General features: G+C 42.2%; 4 protein-coding genes across 4 annotated transcripts; 2 read left to right on the top strand and 2 right to left on the bottom strand.

Annotated features, from left to right (window-relative positions):
- Positions 1-66: 66 nt before the first annotated feature.
- LOC138199180 (phosphoenolpyruvate carboxykinase [GTP], mitochondrial-like) lies at positions 67-4290 on the bottom strand. The gene is made up of 5 exons (XM_069151119.1): positions 4279-4290; positions 3275-3521; positions 1995-2132; positions 1545-1640; positions 67-1104 (listed from the first exon to the last, which is right to left on the bottom strand). The coding sequence occupies exons 1-5, from the start codon at positions 4288-4290 to the stop codon at positions 635-637; spliced, it is 963 nt and encodes a 320-aa protein (XP_069007220.1). The 3' UTR covers positions 67-634.
- A 7282-nt stretch (positions 4291-11572) lies between these two features.
- LOC138199229 (myeloid cell surface antigen CD33-like) lies at positions 11573-12931 on the top strand (the record flags this gene model as incomplete). Its single annotated transcript, XM_069151164.1, has 3 exons — positions 11573-11700; positions 11854-12249; positions 12597-12931. Coding segments are annotated over exons 1-3 (804 nt in total), but the record flags the coding sequence as incomplete, so codon positions are not given.
- A 3441-nt stretch (positions 12932-16372) lies between these two features.
- On the top strand, positions 16373-19993 carry LOC138199179 (myeloid cell surface antigen CD33-like). The gene is made up of 4 exons (XM_069151118.1): positions 16373-16497; positions 16650-17045; positions 17387-17721; positions 19754-19993. Exons 1-4 carry the CDS (start codon positions 16425-16427, stop codon positions 19991-19993), a joined length of 1044 nt encoding a protein of 347 aa, XP_069007219.1. The 5' UTR covers positions 16373-16424.
- A 695-nt stretch (positions 19994-20688) lies between these two features.
- On the bottom strand, positions 20689-23436 carry LOC138199178 (phosphoenolpyruvate carboxykinase [GTP], mitochondrial-like). The gene is made up of 4 exons (XM_069151117.1): positions 23406-23436; positions 22610-22747; positions 22160-22255; positions 20689-21724 (listed from the first exon to the last, which is right to left on the bottom strand). The coding sequence occupies exons 1-4, from the start codon at positions 23434-23436 to the stop codon at positions 21255-21257; spliced, it is 735 nt and encodes a 244-aa protein (XP_069007218.1). The 3' UTR covers positions 20689-21254.
- Between the last annotated feature and the right edge of the window lie 822 nt (positions 23437-24258).

Below are 24258 nucleotides of genomic sequence, written 5' to 3'. Positions count from 1 at the left end.
TGATAATGTATTGAAAATGTAATTCAAAACTTTTATTTCGTAAAAGTGTTCAAACTTTATCTGCCCTTTCAGAATTTATCCTTAAAAAAGGTCTTTGGTCGTCAGCCTGTAAACACTCGCAGCCTGGACGCTGCCTGGTTCAAAAAGGCACTACGAGGTTGATTGTACTCCAGCACCACGCCGGGAGTTGTGAGTGAATGGAGGTAGTGACATGAGCTTCTCTCTCTGGGAAACCCGAACATTCACGTCCCTCGCAGCCACCGGTCCCTCAAAGTGTTGCAGCATTAGTGTGAAGTAAGGTTGGTGTTGCAGTGTACATTTGGTTTTCCTAACAGATTTCTCTTCATGCAGAGAAGGGCAGCGGTCACGGACTGAGTTTTCATGCACAGAGAAGGTTAACTAGTGATTGAATAAGTTCTGTATTATTCTGACTGAGCAGCGAGGCTCTTATAGGAGCTGCTGCCATGTTTGTGGCTTGTATCTCCACCTGGTCATCAGTTTTTATGCTCACCTGTAAAAAGCCTTTCTAAGCTCCACATTTCTCTCTGTATGTAAACCCGGTCAGTGGCTCTGGTTCTGATCCGACTCCTGTGTCTCCCTCCCTTCTTCTGCTGTACTTCCTGTCAGCAGGGTTTTAACTGTGCACTCTGTCCTCCAGCGCCTTCAGCTCGGCCTCCACCTGAGCCGGCAGGTCGGCTCCGACCTGCTGGGTGAAGTAGGCTCTCAGCTCCTTGGTCTCCTTCTGCCAGAAAGGCTCGGGCACGTCGAACAGGGCGCCCATATCCACCTTGCCGCCGAGGCCTTTGGTTTCGATGGCGCCGTCGACCGGCAGCCAGCCGATGATGCTCTTCTTGGCCGCCTCGTCCTCCCTCTCCCTGCCGCAGCGCTTGAAGATCCACTCCAGCACGCGGGCGTTTTCGCCGAAGCCGGGCCAGAGGAAGGCGCCGCTCGCCGGGTCTTTCCTGAACCAGTTGACGTGGAAGATCTTGGGCAGGTGAGTCGGCGCCTTTCGGCTCTGCATGCTCAGCCGGTGAGCGAGGTAGTCGCCAAAGTTGTAGCCGAAGAACGGACGCATGGCGAAGGGGTCGTGCGTGATCATCTTGCCTGAAGGAAAAACAGTTGAATACTTTGTAAATGTGATGAAGCTTCAGTTTAGTTTATTGAGTTTATTTATAAGAGGGAGCATGTACAAAATACATTCATCTCAAAAAGATGCTTTGTACCACATCTAGCTACGAGCTCATTTCTATCTGCAGTCCCTGGAGAGGTGAAAGGAAACAATACAACTCAGAGCGAGATACAATCATGCATGTATCCAAAATGTATAAAAACAGGTTGTCAAATGTGAAATGATTATTTAAAATGAACTTTTTAGCTTCACGGGTGAAGAAACCTCTGCAGGTTTTTAGATTGACGTCGAGCTCGTTTGATTCATGAAAAGTTCATTTAAAGTCCGTGTCTGACCATTGTCTTAAAATACATCATCAACAGAAGGATTCTGGATCAACCTGAAGCTCAACAGAGCATCATGTGGATTTTCGTACCTTTATGCTCAGCAGCTGCTGTGACCTCTGACCTCATCGAGGCTCCGACGAACACACCGTGCTGCCAGTTGAAAGACTCGTAGACCAGAGGGACTCCTGACAACATCAGCATTTCATCATGTTTACTGCACAGCTTCTGTCCGTTATAAATGTTCTTGTGCTGATATGAAACTGGTGTTTATGCTGTAATGACTCAAACTTATATTACGTTAAAGAAGAAGACAGAAACATCGTGTTGCATCAGGCAGACCGTGCACAGTGTACTTAAATACTTGAAGTCACTTCAAAAGCTTTTCCAGGATATAAAAACTGTCTAATTAGAAATAATCTACCTGTAGAAACAAAGAAAGAAAAGAAGGATTCTCCACATTTTTACGGCTTCTTTTTCCCTCTAATTCTAATACGAGGTCAAAGTAAAAAAACCTCTTCATCTGTGTCGTCGACACCAACCTTCAGGCCTCCTGCCACCGAAGATGATGGCGTCAATGGGAACGCCCTCCTCGCTCTCCCACTGGGGGTCGATGATGGGACACTGAGCCGCCGGGGCGCAGAAGCGGGAGTTGGGGTGAGCGCAGGGTGTCGAGCTTCCTGTGCAGAAAGAGGACAGTTTGTTCTACCTTCAGCGTTCATAGTGTTATTTAATGTGAGAGATTGGATCCAGAACTTATCTGCTGTCTGCTGTTTATCTCAGTTCATACTGTGTCTGATCTTCACAAACAGTTCCTCTCAGCGAGCTCCAAACTTCAAAAAAATGTTGAGCAAAGTGGTCTTAAGAGTGAGTTAGTAAACTTCTTAGAGCAACTCTGAAACCCTTATCTTAGTGAGATGTAGCTGACACCGTTGCTAGGTAGGATACGTCCTTCTAAAAGATGTGATTGGCTAATAAAATAAAAAGCTCTGTGTTAACGGGCACAGAACGGACAGTGACCTCCAGTGGAAATGAAATGAACTGCATCCTATTAAGAGGCTGTGAAAGTGCTGCAAGTGTTTGTTTGCAGTGTGTGTGTGTGTGTGTGTGTGTGTGTGTGTCACGCCTTGTTTTAGAAGAGGAAATAAAAGACATGGATGCACCTTGCTAGATTGTCTACAAGCAAGAAGTGGGATGTTCTGAATCTGTTACTTCATAAATATGTTTCTAAAACTTCAGTAGTGCAGTTGTAGCTCTAAATGTTCTTTTACTTATCAATGTTTTCACAGGTTATTCATTGACTCACCACAGGCATTGTACGTATCATTGAGGATTAACAAGTGTGATGAATGTTAGAGTTTATTATAGCCCAATATCACAAGGCCTGTCTCAAAGGCTTTTCCTTTTACTTTAAAGTATCGGCGATAAACTGACTTTACCAGACGTAAAGGATTACTTCTTCTCATATTTTCAGTTGGAGTTTTTGGCTGGCTAGGTAGAGCACCTCTTGTTTGTTATTGCGGTATATAATAATTAACTGTGCAATATGACAAGCCTGCTCAGTTCATTATTTATTTATCTAATAATGTTTTAACAGCATTCGCACTTTCTTTTCTAGTACTTTAGGAACAGAAAGTTATTTGAAAACAAATTCCTTCAGGCCAGTTCAACTTCTGCTTTACCAAGTAATGGATCCATTTTTTGTCATTACATTTTAGACAGCTCTGCAACACTTTGAGGCAGCGGTACGTGGACTGATTAAAATCAATGCTGGTCTTGTTTTCACTCGGTCATTTGTTCCTGCTGCTCCTCTGTTCCTCACCTGGAGTGTAGTGAACTCGATCCACTGGTGGAGCGGCTCCACGCAGGCTCTGCCGGCCACCACCGTGCTCCTCCTGCTGGGCGCCTGGGTGCTGGTGGGCTTCCCCCTCACCGTCACCGGCGGCATTGTGGGAAAGAACCGAGCTGGCAGCTTCCAGGCGCCGTGCCGCACGCGTAACATCCCCCGGCAGATTCCCACACAGCCCTGGTACAAACACCCGGTCGTACACATGGCCATCGGCGGCTTCCTACCCTTCAGGTGAGCCCAGAAAATTGAATAGCATTTAGTATTTCCTCTCAAGAGTGCACAGTTGAAGGGCAAGGAAATAAAAAGATGAAGAGCAAAGTTAACAAATTTGATTAAAAGACAACATGTTTAGGGCTTCAAATTATTTATGAACTATTTAAAGTTCATTCATAACTTATACTCTTTATTCATATTTAAAGGACCCGTTTTGTATCATATATATTTGTATAAATTTAGATTTCCGATGCTTTTTTCTTTTTTTTATATTAAAAAGCTACATCTACAAATAGAGTGAAAACATCAAAACTGTCAGTCCACTGAGAAATACACACCGCTCGTATCCAGAAACTTTTTCACAAGTTTGTGATCATGTCACTTGTCAATCCTCAGTGTGGCCCACTTTCCAAATTTAATGTGGAAGAAAACAAGGCGGTCATTCTGTGGAGTTCTTGGCAAGCAACAAGATTGAAGAAAATCTGTGATTGGCCGGGACGTGTGCCACTCAAAAGTCAGCCAATCAGGAGAGAGGGTCGTTCATATCTTTGCATCTTAAAAGCAAAGACAAAAAGCAGCCTGTTGTTGGTAGTGCTTCAGAAAGATGCTTAAGAGAGTAAAACTTCAAAGTGATAGGTTTGTGTCGTCATGGCTGATCATTTTAGATTATTATTCATACTATTGAACCACACAAATAAAAACGAAAATATTGCCTGTTAATTTCCAGATTCTCACACTAAAGCCTACTTTGCATGAATTCTTGCCCACAGTGCCATCTCTGTGGAGCTGTACTACATCTTCACCACCGTTTGGGGCAGAGAGCACTACACCCTCTATGGCATCCTGCTGTGCGTCTTCGCCATCCTCGTCTCAGTGGGTGCCTGCATCTCGATGGCGCTGACCTACTTCCTGCTGTCAGGCGAGGACTACCGGTGGTGGTGGCGGAGCGTGCTGAGCACCGGCTCAACCGGCCTCTTCATCTTCGTCTACTCGGTTTTCTACTATAGGAATCGGTCGTCTATGAGCGGCCTGGTGCAGAGCACAGAGTTCTTCGGCTACTCTCTGCTCACAGCGCTCGTCTTCTCACTAATGCTGGGCAGCGTGTCCTTCTGGGCCTCACTGGCATTTATCTGTTACATCTACCGGAGTCTCAAGATGGACTAGACATATGTACACACACACACACACACACACACACACGCACACACACACACACACGCAGCTGTAAACATATTTCCTCATCGCACACATGGACAATCTTCATTGTTTTCTTTTGCTCTTTCACTCACACACAACAAACACCTCCTATTGTGTTAATGGGAGGAGACACAGGGGCCTTTACCTTGATTTGAAGGGAGTTGAACTACCGTCATTTTTGAATAAGGGATAGCTGGGTGGACGGACAAATGAAGGACAATTGGGGTGGTGAGATCATCATGGATTTTAAGGATAAAATGGAATATTTTATGACAAAGGGATGATTTTATCTCATCAGGAGTGAATGGGTGAAATGTATGATATACAAGTGAATGCATTGAATACATTGTACGATGCAGTGTGACATCACCTGCTCTGGTTGCTACTTCAGTATCTATATAAGCAGGACAGGAGCTAAATGTTCTATAGTCCCCATATTAACCAACTATTGAGACAGATGACTCACTGTAGTTTTGATCAATTATGCAGCAAGTGTTGTTACTTGCTCCTATACTCCCCCCTCCCCACCCCCACCCTCTTCCTTCACACACACTTGACCATAGCAGCCTGTTCCAATATAACCTTGTTTTGCACCAGCCCTGCAGTAGATAAGAGGAACAATGCCTGGTAGGTTGAAGAGCTGTTGGTGATGGGAGCAATATTGTAATTGTATTCTAAGGTCACCACTGACTGTGAATTTGGTTCTGATGTAAATATAGTCTTTTCAATAAAATGCTTTTCAATACATTTGTCAGCAAACATCTTTTTTGTCTCCTATCTTCTGGAAATGTATTTATACCCTGCCAACATGAATCACATTTCAACAACAAAAAAGACAAGTCTCACACTTATTGTGTAGTATGTATTTTTTTGGCAAATATATATTTTTTATTTTTTTTGGCAAATGTATTTGTTTGTCATTCCAATTCAGTGATTACAAATTAATGAGCATTACATAGTCAGCAACTGCAACTACTTGACACGTTAAAAAAAAAAAAAAAAAAGATCCATCTAACTTGGACACGTCTATTGACCTTAAGGGCAAAAAAACACAGTGACCTACGTTAAGGAAACACAAAAGTTTAAAAAAAAGTTCAAAGTTCAAAAAAAAAAGTTCACAATAAAATTCAGTAAAACACAAGTTAGAACAAGGCCTATGTGGCAGGATAAAAATTACCTCTCAATTACAAGTCAGGAAACTTCTGGAGGAGATTCTTGTATACAAGTCAGATGATATTTACAGAAAAGCGTGTACACTGGTGAGCTCAAAAATTCACTACAGGCTGGGGTTGTACATCATGGCAGGATTGAAGGAGTTATGGTTGCTCACATCTCTGCTCTCGAAGCCAATATTGTTGCCAACATTGTTGACGGGGGAACAGTTGGCGGATTAAGGGCACCGAGGCGATTACATGGGTCGACCTCAGGTGGCATAGGCCAGCTGGTCACCTGGGGTGTGTTGGGCACAGCAGACTGTACTGAGCCGGTGGGCCAGGAAGAGCAACCTGCAGAACCGGCTGGACCATTCATGGCGCCCATATAGAGAGCCGGGTTCTGTGGAGGCGCCGTCATCATGTGCTGGTTATAACACACCTGCAACTGTGGCAGCATCCCTCCCTGATACTGGAAAACAAACAAGTGGCATTTCAAAATTAATAATACTATTTACATTCTTGACAATATGACAAAAATACTGGAATTTTTTTTCCCATTAACTTAAGAACATTAAAAAATAAGCAATATTGTTAGTTAACCTTCAAATATTCAGTCAAAAAAAAAAAAATCATCTCTCACTTCAGTGAGATTCAAATTCTGTATAAAATGCAGCCGCTTTTAGTCGTGCATGTAATGTGCACCATATGTAATTAGTTGGAGTATTACCATTATCACATTAAGAATTATATAATATTATGGTCAACCATATCCCATTTACAAAGCTTATCTAATTTGACTGTTTCATCTCGCCTTTAAGGCCGTAACCAGACTATGGTTAGGCCTCCATTTTGGATGTCTTGCTCTATGTCCAAACCGCCGTTTCTCTGTTATCAGTTAACAAGAAACCCGGGCCGGACAAACTTTAGCCTCAAACATCCTGAGTGCATATGTAGACCAGTGCTTGAAATAACAGGAGGTACTTACAGGTGGGATGTGTGAGGGCATGTTAAATATGGGTCCATGAAGCGGGGCGTTGTTGTAGATGGCATAGCGCGAGCAGCAGCCTGTTGCAGCAGCTCCTCCCCGAGTGTGTTGTTTATTAGTATTTTTTAAGCCTTTCTTCTCTCGTCGGAGTTGTTGTTTTTTCTTTCTCTCGTGTGTTAAGTTAACGGTCAGACAATGGACCGTAATTTTTCCACGTTTCTGGCTGGGGGCTCTGTTATTGTTTACTCTCGTGATCAGCTGATCGCTGAGTAGACCTCTACTGCTGCTGCCCGGAGAGAGGCCTGAGATCCCCGATGAACTTCGGAGAAGACGTCGGGGTTGCAGAGCTGGAGCTCAGCTGAAGGCGGAAAGGAGGAAATATAAACCATCGGTACCGGAGATCTTAATGGGGAACGTGAGGTCGTTGGTTAACAAGACGGACGAGCTCGGCGCTGGTAAAGACCCAGAGAGAGTACCGGGAGGGCAGCATCATGTGTTTCACCGAGACGTGGCTGCACTCACATCTCCCGGACCACAGCGCGGCCGTACCCGGCTTCAGGACTGTTCGGGCGGACGGAGACGTTGTTCGGAGCGGCAAGAAGAAAGGTGGAGGGATTGCAGTCTATGTGAACGAGAGGTGGTGTAATCCCGACCACGTGTGTGTGAAGGAACGTTTCTGTATCCCGGACATTGAACTTCTAGTCGTGGGGATGCGTCCTTATTATTTACTGAGGGAGTTCACGTCCGCCATTGTTATCGCTGTGTATGTTCCTCCATCAGCTGACGTAGAGGCAGCAGTGGACACCATCTACTCCACTGTGGCTAAACTGCAGACTAAGCATCCCGGTGCATTTTTGGCAGTTACTGGAGACTTTAACCAGTCTGGATAAAGTACTGCCAACTTTGCACCAGTATGTGAACTGCCCCACCCGGGACAATAAAACTCTGGACCTACTGTATGCTAATGCCATGGTGCATACAGTACTACTGCCCTTCCCCCCCTTGGTAGATCAGATCACAACCTGGTCCTGCTGACTCCCAAGTATGTTCCTCTGGTACAGAGGCAGCCTGTGACCACCAGGACTGTGAGGAGGTGGACACAGGAGGCTAAAGAAGCCCTGCAGGACTGCTTTGAGTCCACGGACTGGGATGTGCTGTGTGGACCACATGGGGAGGACATCAACAGCATGACGGACTGTATCACAGAATACATCAAATTCTGTGAACACACCACCGTACCATCCCGGACTGTACACTGCTTCCCCAACAATAAACCGTGGATCACCAGTGACCTGAAGGTGCTTCTTAATAAGAAGAAAGCAGCCTTCAGGTCTGGGGACGGGGAGGAGCTCAGGAGAGTGCAGCGCCACCTGAAGGAGAAGCTCAAGGAGTGCAAGGACTCCTACAGGAGGAAGCTGGAGGCCAAAGTCCAGCAGAACAACGTGAGGGAGGTGTGGACCGGTATGAAGGGGATTACTGGCTTCAAGGGGAGAGAGAGACAACCAGGGGGAACCTGGAGAGGAACAACCAGGGGGAACCTGGAGAGGAACAACCAGGGGGAACCTGGAGAGGAACAACCAGGGGGAACCTGGAGAGGAACAACCAGGGGGCTCCCTGGAGAGGTCCAATGAACTAAACTGTTTCTTCAACAGGTTCAGTTCACCACTCTCATCTGTCTCCTCCACACCTCACACCTCCCAAACACCTCTGCTGCCTCCCTCCCTCCCCCTCTGCGCCCCCTGGTGAACTGCATAGAGCCCTCAATCTCAAAGGGCTCTTCCTCCATCGACACCTCGACACCCCCCCCCCCCCCCCCCCCCCCTCTCTGTGACGACTGGCCAGGTTAGGAGACAGCTGGAGAGAATCCACCAGCGCAAGGCTGCAGGACCTGACGGCGTCACCCCCGTGGTCCTGAAGACCTGCGCCGTCCAGCTGGCTGAGGTCCTACAACACCTCTTCAACCTGAGCCTGAAGCAGGAGGAAGTCCCGGTGCTGTGGAAGACGTCCTGCCTGGTTCCTGTACTGAAGAAGACGACTCCATCTGGCCTCAACGACTACCGACCGGTTGCCCTCACATCTCATGTGATGAAGGTGCTGGAGACGCTGGTCTTGGCCCACCTCAGGCCGCTGGTGAAATCTTCTCTGGACCCTCTGCAATTTGCGTACCAGCCTCGTGTGGGAGTGGACGACGCCATCATCTACCTGCTGCAACGAGCTCAGTCTCACCTGGATGGAACCGGTGAATCTGTGAGAATCACTTTCTTTGATTTCTCCAGTGCATTCAACACCATCCAACCACTGCTGCTGAGTGAGAAGCTGCGGGTGGTGGGGGTGGACGCGTCCACCGTCTCCTGGATCAATGACTACCTGACAGGCAGACCACAGTTTGTCCGTCTGGGCAGTGTGCTGTCTGATACGGTGGTCAGTGGTATTGGAGCTCCTCAGGGAACTGTTCTGTCTCCCTTTCTGTTCACCTTATACACCACTGACTTCCAGTACAACTCAGAGTCACGACATCTGCAGAAGTTCTCTGATGACTCTGCAGTGGTCGGGTGTATAAGGGATGGACGGGAGGATGAGTACAGGGCAGTAGTGGAGGACTTTGTGGTGTTGGTGGGAAGAAATCACCTGCTCCTGAACTTGGCCAAGACCAGAGAGATGGTGGTCGACTTCAGGAGGAAGACGACGGCTCCACAACCGCTGAGAGTTCTGGGAGAGGAGGTGGACATGGTTGAGGAGTACAAGTACCTGGGTGTCTCCATGACAACAGACTGAACTGGAAGACCAACATCAACGCTGTCTACAAGAAGGTGATGAGTCGACTCTTTTTCTTGAGGAAACTTCGATCCTTCAATGTGTGCAGCAAGATGTTGGAGATGTTTTACCAGTCTGTTGTGGCCAGTGCACTGTACTTCACTGTGGTCTGCTGGGGGAGCAGCGTTGGAGCCGGAGACACCAACAGACTTAAATAAACTGGTTAAGAAGGCCGGCTCCATCATCGGCTACAAACTGGACAGCCTGGAAAAGGTGGTGGAGAGGAGGACGCTGAACAAACTATTATCCATATTGGATAATCCTGACCACCCTCTCCACCACCTGCTGCAGGGACAGCGGAGCACTTTCTCCAAAAGACTCCTCCAGCTCCGCTGTCTCAAGGACAGATACAGGAGATCATTCCTGCCGACCGCAATAAGACTGTACAATAACTCACCTCTGGCAAAATCCATCACGCTACAAAAACACTGTTGACTGTGTTTCTTGGTTTGTTTGTATATAATATATATAGATATATACTGTACTGTATATACTGTGCATTTTATATTTATATTTTTTTACTGCTATTTACTGCTATTTTATTGCTTTTCTATTATTATATTCTATTCTATTATTTTATTCTGTTATTTCTATTATTATTTTATTGCTTCTGTATGCTGCTGTAGCAAAAAAATTTCCCCTCGGGGATTAATGAAGTAAATACCTACCATACCTACCTACCTACCTACCTACCTTCATCAATAATGTGTAAATTTTGCATGTTTTGTCTTCTATTCACGTTTTTTTTTCAATAAATTTAAGGTTAAAACAATTTCCTCACTTTGTGTTTCTTTGTTTACAATAATTGACAACAGGACAGTTAAAAGTACATGTTGGTGATGAAGAGCATGAAGAAGAAGAAGAAGTGTACATTTACTGACTGATCTGCTGACAGACATGAATCCTCGGTGCTCAGGTGTTCAGTGAGTCGGTGTGGTGTAAGTTTAATGTAGTTTTGATACTAAAATGTTGTCAAGTATAAATTGTGTGTGTGTGTGTGCGTGTGTGTGTGTGTGTGTAGGTGTCATAGAGAAGTGGTTGGATGAATGATGATGACTTAGCATCAACGAGAGTTTTGTTTTCTTTGATTTGATGCCATTTAAACTAAAGTCAGCAGTTTGTGTCACCAGGAGACATTGAAATGTTCATAGTTCAATCATTTATAATCTGTCATCCTTGTAATCATCAATAGTTAACTGGGAACTACAAATATAAATCTTCTTTAGTTAGCAGAGTTTAAAAAGCAACACAAGTTACATTCATGTTAAAACAGATTTCCTGCAGAAGAAACAGCAGTTCGTTCAAACTAAACTAAACATGTTCAACATATTACACATCTGACTGTTAAATCTACTGTTCAGCAGATAGATGAAGGTCAGACATGTGATTAAAACCATGTTTGAGAATGAATACGTCATTCACACCCTGCTGAGCTCAAGATGCCCCAAAAAGGTGACTTCCTCTTTGACAGAGTCGGAGCAGGAAGGATGAAGACTTCGTGGAACAACAAGTCTCTTTGCTTTTACATGACAGCAAACAAACAGTGAAGTTGGTTATTTGATCGGCGGCTGATCAACTCAACTTCTTTCTCCGTTTGAGCTGCAGATTCATTCGGTAAGAAAACTACATTTTTTTATTTTTTCACCTGAGCGAAAACACATTTTATATTTTATGAATTAGTTTTACTGAAATAAATCACAAATAAATTTCCGGCTGCTTCTGTAAAATGTAAACTGTAACATCAAGAAGTAAATTTGGGTGATTTAGATTTTGAAATTTTGAAAACTTTCAACAGATGTTAGTAATCGCCATTTCTAAAGCAAACATCTGGTTGTTTGGGGAAATTTTCTGGTTTGAATGTCTGAATTTGATGTTGCTTTAAAAATGTCAATACTTTGTTAAAATTGTTCTTTGATTAAGACACTAAAATACAACATGGTTTTCTTCTTTTTCCAGTCTGGAGATGAATTTCCTGGCAGCTCTGTCTGTGAACGTGGTGACAGTCAACATGTTACTGAGTGTCTTCTTTCTTCCAGGTGAGCTGTTTGTTCACTCACTTTTATTTACAGACTCGCATCATTCAAACTTTCTAATATTTGAAAGGACATTTTTTTAAAGGACTCATACATGTTGCAGGATTGTAGTTTATGTATAAAGAACTTGTGTTAATCATTCTTCTGATTTTACAGGTGTTTTGGCTGCTTGTCTTAATCATACAGACCTCGACATCGCTGCACCAAAGCAGATGGAAGCACTGAGTGGATCCTGTTTGCAAATCCCTTGTTCTTTTACACCAAAACCATCGACACCATCGACATCATCATTTAACAGCACAAGAGAAACCTTTGGAGTGTGGATTAAAAATCATGCTGATATCCGGACCAGTCAACATAATGTAGTTTTCAACAGTAGTGTGAAAGTTTCCAAATATCCAATGAAAATTACTGGAAACTTGAATGAAACAAACTACACCACTCTGTTCTCTAATTTAAGTACAAATCATTCAGACAAATACTTCTTCAGAATTATGAACTGGCCGTTCAGGTCAACAGCTGTTTGTGATCCTCTTCAAATAACAGTTAAAGGTAACAAAGCTTTGTTTTTATTAATCTATTATATAATTGTTCAGAATAAAATGTGAAATAAGGAGAAGTTTTAATTTAAAAGAGCAAACACCATGAATATAATCTTCACTGTGAAATTAAACATGAACTGTAGAATTATCAGCAGTATCAGTGAAGATCCTGCTGGGACACAGTATACATTAAACAATCTTTGATTTTAATATCTTCAATCCTTCACATTTATCATCACTTTTTTATGTGTAGGTTCAAATAATTTACAGTGTTTGGCCAAGTCTTTGTTATTTGTCTAGTGTCTAGTAAATGTGCTTTATATTACTGTGCAAAATCTGTTTCATCTGAAACTACAGATTCTCCTCGGAAACCCAGAATTGAAATCTCAGGTGATCTGAAGGAGAAGAAGTCTGTCACTATCACCTGCTCAGCTTTCACTCCCTGTCCACACTCCCCTCCTCAACTCACCTGGACTCTCCAACAAGACTCTCACAACAACATGGAGGAAAACACAAATGGAACCTTTACAACTAAAATCCAGGAGACCGTCACTCTGTCAGACTCACATGATGGAAACAACATCAGCTGCTCTGCCAGATATCCTGTGAATGAAGGAGATTTCAAGACAGCAGAGACAGAAGTGGCTCTCAATGTTTCATGTGAGACGACCAGAGTTTGTTACTGGATCCTGTCAGCACGTCATGATTCATGTCAGCTGTTTCTGATGAATAAAATCTGTCACTTTCTCCTCAGATGCTCCTAAAGACACCTCAGCATCCATCAGTCCATCAGGTTTGGTGTCAGCAGGCAGCTCGGTGAATCTCACCTGCTCCAGCAGAGCCAAGCCTCCCGTCAGCAGCTTCACCTGGTTCAAGAACAGCACAGATGGACCCATGAAAGTAGCTGAAGGAGAGATTTACAGCTTCAAGATGACCAATGAGACAGATACAGAAAGTTATTACTGTGTGGCCGCAAATATTTTTGGTAATCAGACGTCATCGTGGATTCATGTGAATAATGCAGGTAAATACAAAACTGAATCTGCTCTCTTCTCTTCTGCTGCTGTAGAGTTCAATTATGTTTTGTTTTAATCCATTATAGAGCATTTTACTATATTAATATAAAATCAGTGAAAACCCAATTTATTTACTTAAATCTATTAACTTTCCCAAGTATTTTGTCTGTATTCTTTTAGTCACTTAGTCTCATTTTTCCAGGAACAGGGAGCTTTCTACTACGGCTTCTACTTATTGTGAAGAGTACTTTCATTACTCTCATCCCTCTGGTTGTCTGTATTTGGTAAGTATCATAAATTAAAGCATCTGAATGTTGAAGGTGTTTAAGGTGAGAGCATCATAAATAGGTCATATGGAAATTTGGTTCCTCACATTAAATTTGTTTACCATCAAACAAACATGTCATGCAAGTTGTTTTTTGTAGGCGACTTCCTGTTTGATTTATAAGCGTCAGTTCTCCTTTAGTTTCCCCCACAACCTCCACCAGTTGATTTCAATAAGATGTTTGTCACTGATGCACATTGAATAATGTATGTTTTATACCAACCTTTACTCTCTCACTCTATATATAATTACTATGGCAGCTCTCTCATGTTTTCCAGCTGGTTCAGGTCCAAATATTCAACTCGTCAAAAGACTCAGGTGAGAAAATGCAAAACTTTTTGTTGTACAGTGCTGCACTGTTTTAATTGCACTCTACGAATGTAAATGACGTGAATAGTAAGCAGAACATTATTGAGGTTACTGAGCAGAGACATAGAAAATGTGACAAAACAGCCTGTTAGCAACACTGTGGTTGGAAACGTTGAGCAACAACCCACAAAAGACTGAACAAGCCAAACATCAGTCGACTGTTTCTGTCCGTTTCTGGATGCCATCAGGAAGCTGGTTTAAGAACAGTAGCAACTAGTCCTCATGCACTTCAGACACATTTATTATTTTAGGCTTTTACATGATTTATAGTAGTCTGGATGAACCAACTGTGACTCACAGCTTCAGTTTTCTTCGTTGTTGTGACCGACTGGTAATTAGTGACCGATGGTGTGTGTGTGTGTGTGTGTGTGTGTGTGTGTGTGTGTGTGTGTGTGTGTGTGTGTGTGTGTGTGTGTGTGTGTGTGTGTGTGTGTGTGTGTGTGTGTTGGTTTCAACAGGACACCAAAGAAGCAGACTCTGTCAACATGGTCGAGGTTCAGGCATCATGAAGCTACAAGAAGAGGAGGAAGATGTCGAGCTCTTCGTCAACAGACTGATTTATTATCTTTATCTCTTATTTCTGTCTGCACATGTTATTAATTATATTTTAGTGGATCGCAGCATCATCCAGGCCTGTACATATGACATAATACTGCTTTGTAGAAGGTGAACTAAAGAGGAACATTTTAAGATAAAATCTTTGTAATATAAAGTTCTTGTTTCTCTGTGGAGCTCAAACAAAGTTCATGTTTTCTTCCTTTTATGTAGGAAACTCAAAATTAAACACAACTTCATCAATAATCTGTAAATTTGGCGTGTTTTGTCTTCTATTCACGTTTCTTTCAATAAATTTAAGGTAAAAACAATTTCCTCACTTTGTGTTTCTTTGTTTACAATAATTGACAACAGGACAGTTAAAAGTAGATATTGGTGATGAAGAGCATGAAGAAGAAGAAGAAGAAGAAGAAGTGTACATTTACTGACTGATCTGCTGATAGACATGAATCCTCGGTGCTCAGGTGTTCAGTGAGTCGGTGTGGTGCAAATTTAATGTAGTTTTGATACTAAAAATGTTGTCAAATATAAAGTGTGTGTGTGTGTGTGTGTGTGTGTGTGTGTGTGTGTGTGTGTGTGTAGGTGTCATAGAGAAGTGGTTGGATGAATGATGATGACTTCATGAGAACAAGTTGAGTCCTTCAAGTAAACAGGAAGTTGGTTCTTTGTGTTCTGCAGGATTCTCACTGTGACTGCAGCCACGTTGTTTCATAAGTTTCTTCATCATGTCGACACAAGAATTATTTCTATTGATCACATTTGGTTTTTATTCATTTATATGAAAGACTTTGCTTCTGTTTTTTGGCTGAAATTCATTGACAAGTGAAAAATAATCAAACACATTAACTCTGCACTGCGTGAAGTTCACAGCTCTCAACTTTTTCTAATAATATTTCTCATTAACATCTGAGAAAACTTCAACAAATTCCTCATCTGATCTGCAGTCAGTCATTTTTCTTTCAAGCTCGTCAGGTGCTCTAAAAGCAAAACACACTTCATTTAAATATAAGAAACGTAGCATCAACGAGAGTTTTGTTTTCTTTGATTTGATGCCATTTAAACTAAAGTCATCAGTTTGTGTCACCAGGAGACATTGAAATGTTCATAGTTCAATCATTTATAATCTGTCATCCTTGTAATCATCAATAGTTAACAGGGAACTATAAATATAAATCTTCTTTAGTTAGCAGAGTTTAAAAAGCAACACAAGTTACATTCATGTTAAAACAGATTTCCTGCAGAAGAAACAGCAGTTCGTTCAAACTAAACTAAACATGTTCAACATATTACACATCTGACTGTTAAATCTACTGTTCAGCAGACAGATGAAGGTCAGACATGTGATTAAAACCATGTTTGAGAATGAATACGTCATTCACACCCTGCTGAGCTCAAGATGCCCCAAAAAGGTGACTTCCTCTTTGACAGAGTCGGAGCAGGAAGGATGAAGACTTCGTGGAACAACAAGTCTCTTTGCTTTTACATGACAGCAAACAAACAGGGAAGTTGGTTATTTGATCGGCGGCTGATCAACTCAACTTCTTTCTCCGTTTGAGCTGCAGATTCATTCGGTAAGAAAACTACATTTTTTTATTTTTTCACCTGAGCGAAAACACATTTTATATTTTATGAATTAGTTTTACTGAAATAAATCACAAATAAATTTCCGGCTGCTTCTGTAAAATTTAAACTGTAACATCAAGAAGTCAATTTGGGTGATTTAGATTTTGAAATTTTGAAAACTTTCAACAGATGTTAGTAATCGCCATTTCTAAAGCAAACATCTGGTTGTTTGGGGCAATTTTCTGGTTTGAACGTCTGAATTTGATGTTGCTTTAAAAATGTCAATAGTTTGTTAAAATTGTTCTTTGATTAAGACACTAAAATACAACATGGTTTTCTTCTTTTTCCAGTCTGGAGATGAATTTCCTGGCAGCTCTGTCTGTGAACGTGGTGACAGTCAACATGTTACTGAGTGTCTTCTTTCTTCCAGGTGAGCTGTTTGTTCACTCACTTTTATTTACAGACTCGCATCATTCAAACTTTCTAATATTTGAAAGGACATTTTTTAAAGGACTCATACATGTTGCAGGATTGTAGTTTATATATAAAGAACTTGTATTAATCATTCTTCTGATTTTACAGGTGTTTTGGCTGCTTGTCTTTATCATACAGACCTCGACATCACTGCACCAAAGCAGATGGAAGCACTGAGTGGATCCTGTTTGCAAATCCCTTGTTCTTTTAGACCAACATCATCGATACCATCGACACCATCATTTAACAGCACAAGAGAAACCTTTGGAGTGTGGATTAAAAATCATGCTGATATCCGGACCAGTCCACATAATGTAGTTTTCAACAGTAGTGTGAAAGTTTCCAAATATCCAATGAAAATTACTGGAAACTTGAATGAAACAAACTGCACCACTCTGTTCTCTAATTTAAGTACAAATCATTCAGACAAATACTTCTTCAGAATTATGAACTGGCCGTTCAGGGCAACAGCTGTTTGTGATCCTCTTCAAATAACAGTTAAAGGTAACGACGTTTTGTTTGTATTAATCTATATTGTTCAGAATAAAATGTGAAATAAGGAGAAGTTTTAATTTAAAAGAGCAAACACCATGAATATAATCTTCACTGTGAAATTAAACATGAACTGTAGGATTATCAGCAGTATCAGTGAAGATCCTGCTGGGACACAGTATACATTAAACAATCTTTGATTTTAATATCTTCAATCCTTCACATTTATCATCACTTTTTTACGTGTAGGTTCAAATAATGTGCAGTGTTTGGCCAAGTCTTTGTTATTTGTCTAGTGTCTAGTAAATGTGCTTTATATTACTGTGTAAAATCTGTTTCATCTGAAACCACAGATTCTCCTTGGAAACCCAGAATTGAAATCTCAGGTGATCTGAAGGAGAAGAAGTCTGTCACTATCACCTGCTCAGCTTTCACTCCCTGTCCACACTCCCCTCCTCAACTCACCTGGACTCTCCAACAAGACTCTCACAACAACATGGAGGAAAACACAGATGGAACCTTTACAACTAAAATCCAGGAGACCGTCACTCTGTCAGACTCACATGATGGAAACAACATCAGCTGCTCTGCCAGATATCCTGTGAATGAAGGAGATTTCAAGACAGCAGAGACAGAAGTGACTCTCAATGTTTCATGTGAGACGACCAGAGTTTGTTACTGGATCCTGTCAGCACGTCATGATTCATGTCAGCTGTTTGTAATGAATAAAATCTGTCACTTTCTCCTCAGATGCTCCTAAAGACACCTCAGCATCCATCAGTCCATCAGGTTTGGTGTCAGCAGGCAGCTCGGTGAATCTCACCTGCTCCAGCAGAGCCAAGCCTCCTGTCAGCAGCTTCACCTGGTTCAAGAACAGCACAGATGGACCCATGAAAGTAGCTGAAGGAGAGATTTACAGCTTCAAGATGACCAGTGAGACAGATACAGAAAGTTATTACTGTGTGGCCGCAAATATTTTTGGTAATCAGACGTCATCGTGGATTCAAGTGAATAATGCAGGTAAATGCAGAACTGAATCTGCTCTCTTCTCTTCTGCTGCTGTATAGTTCAATTATGTTTTGTTTTAATCCATTATAGAGCATTTTACTATATTAATATAAAATCAGTGAAAACCCAATTTATTTACATAAATCTATTAACTTTTCCAAGTATTTTGTCTGTATTCTTTTCGTCACTTAGTCTCATTTTTCCATGAACAGGGAGTTTTCTACTACAGCTTCTACTTATTACAGGGAGCACTGTCATTATTCTCCTACTGGTTGTCTGTATTTGGTAAGTATCATAAATTAAAGCATCTGAATGTTGAAGGTATTTAAGGTGAGAGCATCATAAATAGGTGATATGGAAATTTGGTTCCTCACATTAAATTTGTTTACCATCAAACAAACATATCATGCAAGTTGTTTTTTGTAGGCGACTTGCTGTTTGATTTATAAACGTCAGTCCTCCTTTAGTTTCCCCCACAACCTCCACCAGTTGATTTCAATAAGATGTTTGTCACTGATGCACGTTGAATAATGTATGTTTTATACCAACCTTTACTCTCTCTCACTCTATATATAATTACTATGACAGCTCTCTCATGTTTTCCAGCTGGTTCAAGTTCAAATATTCAACTCGTCAACAGACTCAGGTGAGAAAATGCAAAACTTTTTGTTGTACAGTGCTGCACTGTTTTAATTGCACTCTACGAATGTAAATGACGTGAATAGTAAGCAGAACATTATTGAGGTTACTGAGCAGAGACATAGAAAATGTGACAAAACAGCCTGTTAGCAACACTGTGGTTGGAAACGTTGAGCAACAACCCACAAAAGACTGAACAAGCCAAACATCAGTCGACTGTTTCTGTCCGTTTCTGGATGCCATCAGGAAGCTGGTTTAAGAACAGTAGCAACTAGTCCTCATGCACATCAGACACATTTATTATTTTAGGCTTTTACATGATTTATAGTAGTCTGGATGAACCAACTGTGACTCACAGCTTCAGTTTTCTTCGTTGTTGTAACCGACTGGTAATTAGACTTGTTTCTGATTACCCAGCCACGCTGAAAGGCGGACCAATCACCGGCCAGTGTCGGTCGTTAGCGCGTCTGTCCTGCCTCCTCTTCACTGTGATTGGACGGCTGGTGACAGAGACGAACTCTCGGTGACCGGAATAACACGCTGAACACTCAGCGGCCCGTCACGCTGCTGGCGTTCATTCAAAACAACTTTAAAAATATGCTGAACATATACAGTCGATGTCTGTACGCAGGAAAAAGTGTTTTGGAGGTGGCAGCGGTGGAAGAGTGGCGGCCGGTTTAGGCGCGAGTTGATTGGTTGAAATTAACCCGAGGTCTCCGCCAACTCTGGATGGAACAACTACAAACCATCGGGGTTGTTTGCAGACCTGTATTCATGCAGTGAAATAGGTTCGGGTTCACACCAGGCCAGATTTATACACCAGCAGAAGTACTTTAAATCTGCTCAGTAACTAACTTCAAACCATTGAAGAGCAGGTCGATGTTCATCAGCTGTTTGAACCAAATATTAAATAACTGTGAGGTGTGTTAACTTAACAAATATGACATAAGCTCTCTAATTTCTGACCCATTTACAGTGAAATGCAACAGAAGCATTGATGCAGTTGATCCATCGGACCTGATGATGACGGATTCATCTCCCAACATTTCTAATTCAGTACATTTTCCCCTCAGAGTCAAACAAGGGAGGAGTTTGCTCTTCAAGTGCCGGCCAATGTAAAAGAGGAGGAGATCCATTATGAAGATGTCAGCTTCTCCAGGCAGAGACCTGAACGTCTCACCGTCTCAGTGCAGGACGGCGGACAGCAGCAGGAGACGGTGTACGCACAGGTCCAAGTGTTGAAGGTAGAGAGGAGCGTTACGCACACAGCTGGTGGTCCAGAGGAGCTCTACGCTCAAGTGAAGACAAACTGATTTCAGTTTGGGGATCTCATACTGTAACTTTACTTTTTGCTTTTCAAGATGTTGATGTTAACAGGCCCTTAACGCCCTGCAGCTCACAGGCTTCAGTCAGTTATGATAATATCACAGTTCATATTTGTGTTCAGACTTCGTACATCTGTTGTACTGCAATAAGTAATCTGCATCTCACGTACACCAGAAATAAAAGTCTTAAAGCTGTAAACAGGGAACTTAAATATAAATAACAAAAAGCAGCGATGTGAAAGATTAGATTCAGTTGAAATGTTATTTTTACTGTTCTTGTGCCGCTACGTCGTTTAAAAAAAAACGTGTTAAACTGCTGCAAAAATAAAGAAGTCACTGCTTCCGCTTTTGAAGATGTTTATTCATTGCACTGTAATAAAAATCTTGGCATACAACTTCAAATAAAAATTCCAAGTAATCTCAGTTGCATTTATTGGTCCAACATTTCACATATTGTGAGTAAACATCACCTGAAATCTTACAGTTTAATCACAAACATTACAAAAGTGGTGAGATGAAGAATTCATAGGAGTCCTGGACTACAATGTTCTCACTTTTATTTTTGTAATATCACACTCAATTTAAAATAAAGGGCAATATCTGGTGAGACTCAGTTGATAACGTATTGAAAATGTAATTCAAAACTTTTATTTAGTAAAAGTGTTCAAACTTTATCTGCGCTTTCTGAATTTATCCTTAAAAAAGGTCTTTGGTCGTCAGCCTGTAAACACTCGCAGCCTGGACGCTGCCTGGTTCAAAAAGGCACTACGAGGTTGATTGTACTCCAGCACCACGCCGGGAGTTGTGAGTGAATGGAGGTAGTGACATGAGCTTCTCTCTCTGGGAAACCCGAACATTCACGTCCCTCGCAGCCACCGGTCCCTCAAAGTGTTGCAGCATTAGTGTGAAGTAAGGTTGGTGTTGCAGTGTACATTTGGTTTTCCTAACAGATTTCTCTTCATGCAGAGAAGGGCAGCGGTCACGGACTGAGTTTTCATGCACAGAGAAGGTTAACTAGTGATTGAATAAGTTCTGTATTATTCTGGCTGAGCAGCGAGGCTCTTATAGGAGCTGCTGCCATGTTTGTGGCTTGTATCTCCACCTGGTCATCAGTTTTGATGCTCACCTGTAAAAAGCCTTTCTAAGCTCCACATTTCTCTCTGTATGTAAACCCGGTCAGTGTCTCTGGTTCTGATCCGACTCCTGTGTCTCCCTCCCTTCTTCTGCTGTACTTCCTGTCAGCAGGGTTTTAACTGTGCACTCTGTCCTCCAGCGCCTTCAGCTCGGCCTCCACCTGAGCCGGCAGGTCGGCTCCGACCTGCTGGGTGAAGTAGGCTCTCAGCTCCTTGGTCTCCTTCTGCCAGAAAGGCTCGGGCACGTCGAACAGGGCGCCCATATCCACCTTGCCGCCGAGGCCTTTGGTTTCGATGGCGCCGTCGACCGGCAGCCAGCCGATGATGCTCTTCTTGGCCGCCTCGTCCTCCCTCTCCCTGCCGCAGCGCTTGAAGATCCACTCCAGCACGCGGGCGTTTTCGCCGAAGCCGGGCCAGAGGAAGGCGCCGCTCGCCGGGTCTTTCCTGAACCAGTTGACGTGGAAGATCTTGGGCAGGTGAGTCGGCGCCTTTCGGCTCTGCATGCTCAGCCGGTGAGCGAGGTAGTCGCCAAAGTTGTAGCCGAAGAACGGACGCATGGCGAAGGGGTCGTGCGTGATCATCTTGCCTGAAGGAAAAACAGTTGAATACTTTGTAAATGTGATGAAGCTTCAGTTTAGTTTATTGAGTTTATTTATAAGAGGGAGCATGTACAAAATACATTCATCTCAAAAAGATGCTTTGTACCACATCTAGCTACGAGCTCATTTCTATCTGCAGAGAGAGGTGGAAGGAAACAATACAACTCAGAGCGAGATACAATCATGCATGTATCCAAAATGTATAAAAACAGGTTGTCAAATGTGAAATGATTATTTAAAATGAACTTTTTAGCTTCACGGGTGAAGAAACCTCTGCAGGTTTTTAGATTGACGTCGAGCTCGTTTGATTCATGAAAAGTTCATTTAAAGTCCGTGTCTGACCATTGTCTTAAAATACATCATCAACAGAAGGATTCTGGATCAACCTGAAGCTCAACAGAGCATCATGTGGATTTTCGTACCTTTATGCTCAGCAGCTGCTGTGACCTCTGACCTCATCGAGGCTCCGACGAACACACCGTGCTGCCAGTTGAAAGACTCGTAGACCAGAGGGACTCCTGACAACATCAGCATTTCATCATGTTTACTGCACAGCTTCTGTCCGTTATAAATGTTCTTGTGCTGATATGAAACTGGTGTTTATGCTGTAATGACTCAAACTTATATTACGTTAAAGAAGAAGACAGAAACATCGTGTTGCATCAGGCAGACCGTGCACAGTGTACTTAAATACTTGAAGTCACTTCAAAAGCTTTTCCAGGATATAAAAACTGTCTAATTAGAAATAATCTACCTGTAGAAACAAAGAAAGAAAAGAAGGATTCTCCACATTTTTACGGCTTCTTTTTCCCTCTAATTCTAATACGAGGTCAAAGTAAAAAAACCTCTTCATCTGTGTCGTCGACACCAACCTTCAGGCCTCCTGCCACCGAAGATGATGGCGTCAATGGGAACGCCCTCCTCGCTCTCCCACTGGGGGTCGATGATGGGACACTGAGCCGCCGGGGCGCAGAAGCGGGAGTTGGGGTGAGCGCAGGGTGTCGAGCTTCCTGTGTAGAAAGAGGACAGTTTGTTCTACCTTCAGCGTTCATAGTGTTGTTTAATGTGAGAGATTGGATCCAGAACTTATCTGCTGTCTGCTGTTTATCTCAGTTCATACTGTGTCTGATCTTCACAAACAGTTCCTCTCAGCGAGCTCCAAACTTCAAAAAAATGTTGAGCAAAGTGGTCTTAAGAGTGAGTTAGTAAACTTCTTAGAGCAACTCTGAAACCCTTATCTTAGTGAGATGTAGCTGACACCGTTGCTAGGTAGGATACGTCCTTCTAAAAGATGTGATTGGCTAATAAAATAAAAAGCTCTGTGTTAACGGGCACAGAACGGACAGTGACCTCCAGTGGAAATGAAATGAACTGCATCCTATTAAGAGGCTGTGAAAGTGCTGCAAGTGTTTGTTTGCTCTCTGCTGATGAAGGATGTGACAGACTCGAGTCATCACTGCTGCACTGCAGCATTTTTACAACTGACAAATATCTCATTGCTGTGATCACTTTCAACTCTGGTGTTGTTATGTTATTGCATTAAGTTGGAGAAGTGAGCGTGTTTCTAATGATTTCAACCACAAACATAATCAAAGCATTATATAATCTTCAGTGTTTCATCAACTTACTGTCATTCAGTGTTCGAAGAATATTTCTTATAAATCTTACTTTCGCAAAAAAAGTCCTCCTCCCTGCTCATCACAGTTTTTCACCACAAAATGATGTGAATAACTTTTATCTTTAAAATGATCTACTCTGAACATTAAGTTAAAATTCTTAGAAAACCTTTATTTTTGGTCACTTGGAGTAACTTTTAGTACAAGAAATCTTTTTTTATGCAACCGTGTCGACCCATTTCCAAACATGACATCGCTTTGGTTTACCACTAGGTGGCACTGTATACACTACAACTGTTCATTGCACACTTCAAATGGGACTAATGATAATAAGTCTCTGTTAACAATGAAACAAACACCTGATTAAAGCTAAAATGGTGTGTCTGTGTGTGTGTGTGTGTGTGTGTGTGTGTGTGTGTGTGTGTGTGTGTGTTTCCATGTGTGTGTGTGTGTGTGTAGGTGTCATAGAGAAGTGGTTGGATGAATGATGATGACTTCATTAGAATAAGCTGAGTCCTTCAAGTAAACAGGAAGTTGGTTCTTTGTGTTCTGTAGGATTCTCACTGTGACTGCAGCCACGTTGTTTCATAAGTTTCTTCATCATGTCGACACAAGAATTATTTCTATTGATCACATTTGGTTTTTATTCATTTATATGAAAGTCTTTGCTTCTGTTTGTTGGCTGAAATTTATTGACACGTGAAAAATAATCAAACACTTTAACTCTGCACTGCATGAAGTTCACAGCTCTCAACTTTTTCTAATAATATTTCTCATTAACATCTGAGAAAAATTCAACAAATTCCTCATCTGATCTGCAGTCAGTCATTTTTCCTTCAAGCTCGTCAGGTGCTCTGAAAGCAAAACACACTTCATTTAAATATAAGAAACGTAGCATCAACGAG

The sequence above is a fragment of the Embiotoca jacksoni genome, unplaced genomic scaffold, assembly GCF_022577435.1.
Source record: "Embiotoca jacksoni isolate LCO1_2020_lvr unplaced genomic scaffold, fEmbJac1.0.p SCAF_17, whole genome shotgun sequence".
In the NCBI taxonomy this organism is placed as follows: Eukaryota; Metazoa; Chordata; class Actinopteri; family Embiotocidae; genus Embiotoca; species Embiotoca jacksoni.
The sequence above is the reverse complement of the archived record's forward strand: the minus strand, read 5'-3'. Positions and strand labels throughout refer to the sequence as shown.